General features: G+C 33.5%; 1 protein-coding gene across 1 annotated transcript; it reads right to left on the reverse strand.

Annotated features, from left to right (window-relative positions):
- Positions 1-1,103: 1,103 nt before the first annotated feature.
- Positions 1,104-3,757, reverse strand: LOC132650635 (zinc finger protein 120-like; the record flags this gene model as incomplete). The annotated part of the gene is made up of 3 exons (XM_060375983.1): positions 1,104-1,527; positions 3,390-3,450; positions 3,643-3,757. Coding segments are annotated over 3 exons (600 nt in total), but the record flags the coding sequence as incomplete, so codon positions are not given.
- Between the last annotated feature and the right edge of the window lie 866 nt (positions 3,758-4,623).

Below are 4,623 nucleotides of genomic sequence, written 5' to 3' on the forward strand. Positions count from 1 at the left end.
TTTTTCATCTGTATTGACCTGTTTGAGTTGTATTGGAATCGGGGAACAGAACAAAAAGCCTTACCATATTGATTGTATTCTCATATTTTCTTTCCATTTTGAAACTTTTATGATGATGTAGAATATAGATATGTGCAAAGGTCTCCCATTTTAACACAAAAGTTTTCTCTCTGTATGAATATTATACAAATGTGGAATAGCTTCACCATGTAAATACACTCATAGTCTTTCAGTCCAGTATAAATTCTTTCATGACGTTGAAGATGATTGTGAAGAGCAAATTTCTATTAGGAGATGACTGTTATATGAAAAGGCTTTACCACATAGTAACATTAATAAAGTTTCTCTCAAGTGTGAGCTCTTTTATGTATTAAGAGATGACTGTTACATACAAAGGCTTTAACACATTGATTACATCCATAAGAGTTCTCTCCAGTGTGAGTTCTTTTTTTGTATTAGGAGACTACTGTTACATGCAATGACTTACCTTTGTTACATTCATAATATTTCTCTCTAGTATGTATTCTTTATATCATAGGAGATTAATATTATGTCAAAATGCTTTATTACAGTTGTTATATTCATAAAGTTTATATCCACTGTGCTTCTTCTATGTACATAGAGATTATTATGACATGCAAAGTTTTTGATACATTGGTTATATTCATAGTGTTTCACTCCAATAAATGTTCTTGTTCAAGATAAGTGTTACATGAAAAGACTTCATGATATTAGTTATATTTATAAATTCTTTTGCAACAAAGATTTTTACGTCTTAGGAGAACACTGGTATCTGCAAAGGCTTTACCGCATTGGTAACATTCATAAGGTTTCTCTCCAGTGTGAGTTTTTTTGTCTTAGGAGATCACTCTTAGAAGCAAAGGCTTTACCACATTGATTAATTTCATATGGTTTCTCTCCAGTGTTAGTTCGTTTATGTATTACAAGATTACGGTTTCATGCAAAGCCTTTAGCACATTGGTTACATGCATAAGGTTTCTCTCCATTGTGAGTTTGTTTATGTAGCAGGAGCTTACTGCTAGATGCAAAGCTTTACCGCATTGGTTACATTCATAAGGTTTTTCTCATTTGTGAGTTCTTTTATGTCTTAGGAGACTACTGCTCTGTGTAAAGGCTTTACCACATTGGTTACATTCATAAGGTTTTTCTCCAGTGTGAGTTCTTTTATGTAAAAGGAGATGACTGTTTGTTGCAAAGGCTTTACCACACTGGTTACATTCATAAGGTTTCTCTCCAGTGTGAGTTCTTTTATGTACTAGGAGATTACTGTTCTGTGCAAAGGCTTTACCACATTGGTTACATTCATAAGGTTTCTCTCCAGTGTGAGTTCTTTTATGTAAAAGGAGATTACTGTTCCGTGCAAAGGCTTTACCACATTGGTTACATTCATAAGGTTTCTCTCCAGTGTGAGTTCTTTTATGTTTTTGGAGACTACTGTTCTGTGCAAAGGCTTTATCACATTGGTTACACTCATAAGGTTTCTCTCCGGTGTGAGTTCTTTTATGTCTTAGAAGATCACTATTAGATGCATAGGTTTTACCACATTGGTTACATTCATGAGGTTTCTCTCCCATATGTATCCTATTATGTCTTAAGATATGATTGTTGTGTGCTAATGCATTACTATATTGGTTACATTCATAGTGATCCTCAACAGTATTCATACTTTTACATGTGTGGGGACTTCTGTGATGTGCAAAGACTTTATATTGACTATCTTCAGTGAGTTTGTCTTCACTATGACTGTTTTCATACCTGCAAAGATAATTGGCACATATGACAGCTTTACCACATTCATTACACTAATGGATTTTTTGTCCATATGACATAATTTTACAGTTTGAAATAAAGGTAAAGAAGAATAACATCTTGAGTTTGCATCATTATTTTATATTCACAGTGTTCTACCTACGGGTTGTGTTCCGTATTTGAAAATACCTGTGATCGTAAAAATATTTGTTACCTGGTTACCTGGCTCACATTTATCATATACTTTCTACTATAAGATGTTTTACCACATGTTTGTCAAAAACTGCAATACCTATGAGCTTTAACACACTGACTGGATTAATAACTTTCCCCACACTGTGAACCTTACTAAATATGTAAAGATAACTGTGAGTAAAAGAATAATTGTATATTCCTAAAACTTATTTTTGCAGTGTGATTTTGTGAGAATTCCTAATGAAGACAAATAGCCAGTTAATTGATGTTAGTGCATACTGTGTGAAAGTGTGTCAGTATATGGGAATGCTGATTGCTGAACCAGCAATCACAGCTAAGTACTGACAAAAACATAGTATTGTTAGTTCAATGTCCAATCACCTGTCCTATATTTTGTAAACATTTGTCCTTCCTTCCTTATCTATTGGAAATAAGAAAGAGCTAATAAGTGATAGCAGGGCACAAAATGGAGGACAGAACTTCTGAGTGAGAGAGGGTTGCTGGGAAGAAAGAAAATGACAGGCCACTCACCAGTATGACAGTGAGGTTAACAGATAGACATGAACATGAACAAAGAGGTAGAAGTTAACATGCATTGGGACACTGTGCTAGGTTTGTGTTAGGGAAAAAGGTGTTCAGAATCTGCCCAGTTAAATTGCCTAAGCTTTAAAATATTAAAATGCCTCTGTGTAATTATTTGTACTGCTGGCAGCTCTAAATAGCCCATATAAAGCACAATTGGTATCAATTTTTAAACATCTATGCAAAATGGGGAGTAGTATATATTTTAATTGTTCTGGGTGGTACATTGTTTCTTTCAATATACATATATTAAAATGACTTGAACTCATTTTAATACGTGATGATATAACTAAGTATTAAAAGAATAATAATAAATAACATGATTTCATGATGCATTCACACATTTGATTTTTGTTCATCACAGTCATGTGCTATAGGGATTATGCTTTTTGCACAACAACATTCTTGACTCTAAAAAACTGCCCTTCTCAAAAAACCTAGGCATATTACTACAAGCATATAACCCCATTTTATTATGGATGAGTTGATTAGTATAATGTTTTGAATATACTTTCATAACCTATTTACTGTGAATACATTTGGCAATATCTGAGTTGTAGGAGACTAAACAAATTGCAGTTTTACCTCATGGTGCTAATGAGTAAACAATTTAAATATTGATCTTGCGTAAGTATGATTTCCTTCCATTCTTTCTTAGATGAGTGCCTTGCAAACAAACATCAAATACCTAACATGGAGGGACATGGTTTAGTAACAAGTTAGTCATCATCAATAAATACACTTAAAACAGTTCATTTACACTGTCCCTTCTTTTTCAAACTTCCAGAACATATTAAAAATTTCTCAGAACAATATTCATATCAGCTTACAATGAAAATTACCTTGCATGTCTTCTAGAACTTTGAAAATGCTCTTCTATATTATGACTTTCCCAATTGTAGCCTAAAATACAGTAATAGAAAATGTATGATTTATTATTGGAAATAAGACAAAATTTAAGTTGTGATCTGTGGTCAATCAAAGAACCATTCACCTCATTCTTCCTCTTCTTCAAGAGAAATTACAGAAGCACTTCAATAATGAATAAAGAGTTTTCCCCATATTTTAAAAAGTAAAGAAAATTCACTGACCTACCTATAGCAGTGAGGTTCCTGTAGGTCTCCAGCATTACATCTTTGTAGAGATTCCTCTGGGAAGGATCCAGCAAAGCCCACTCTTCTCGAGTGAAATTCACATGCACATCATTGTAGGTCAATGCTGTCTAAAATATCCACACACATGTACAACAGAAAGCATGATACTTAGAATACTGGAAATGTATCCTTCATTTACAATATTTTCAATGTATTCGGGTTGTTCTACTTATTTTCTGACACACAAGTTGTAATGTAATCACCAATTCTTTTTAGGAGGAACTCAAAGAAATTAGAGGTGCATCCTTTTAGTAGGATATAGCCTTGCAAGAGAAATGTCAATTAACAGAGAGAGAGAGAGAGAGAGAGAGAGAGAGAGTAAACAGATCAACAGTACTGAGCCCACATGAGAGAAATAGAATAAACGATTCATGAATATTATAAGAATGGGCAGGCTGGGTGTATTTTCTGATGACTTTAATTCCAAAATCACTCAGGAAACAGAGGCTGGTGTATTCCACAGAGCTGAATGGTAGACTGCTCTTTGCAATAAGTTCCAGGACACTCAGGGGTACATAATAAAATCCTGAATAATATGCAAAAATTAATCAAAAAAAAGACAAAAAACCTTAAAGATCTTTCTCAAGTTTCCACAAAGAGTTAGGCATTCACTCCAGTTTTGCATACATGTTTAGAAACCTGAAGTGGCTCATTTTAAACTGTAATATTAATGTGATCTTTTTAAAATGAAATGTATGTTTGAACAATTACAAAAGGAGAGATGAAAATATTAGCAATTTAAATGTTAATCATAAATAAGCAACATGGGGGATGGAGGTATGTTTCAGTGGTTAAGAACACTGTCTGTTCTTCCAGCTAAATTCCCAGCACCCACGTGACAGCTATTAGCTGTTTGAAACACAAATATATTCAATAAAATACTCGCAAAACAAATCCAAGAACACATCAAAGATATAAACGA

This window comes from Meriones unguiculatus (assembly GCF_030254825.1).
Source record: "Meriones unguiculatus strain TT.TT164.6M chromosome 13 unlocalized genomic scaffold, Bangor_MerUng_6.1 Chr13_unordered_Scaffold_28, whole genome shotgun sequence".
NCBI lineage: Eukaryota > Metazoa > Chordata > Mammalia > Rodentia > Muridae > Meriones > Meriones unguiculatus.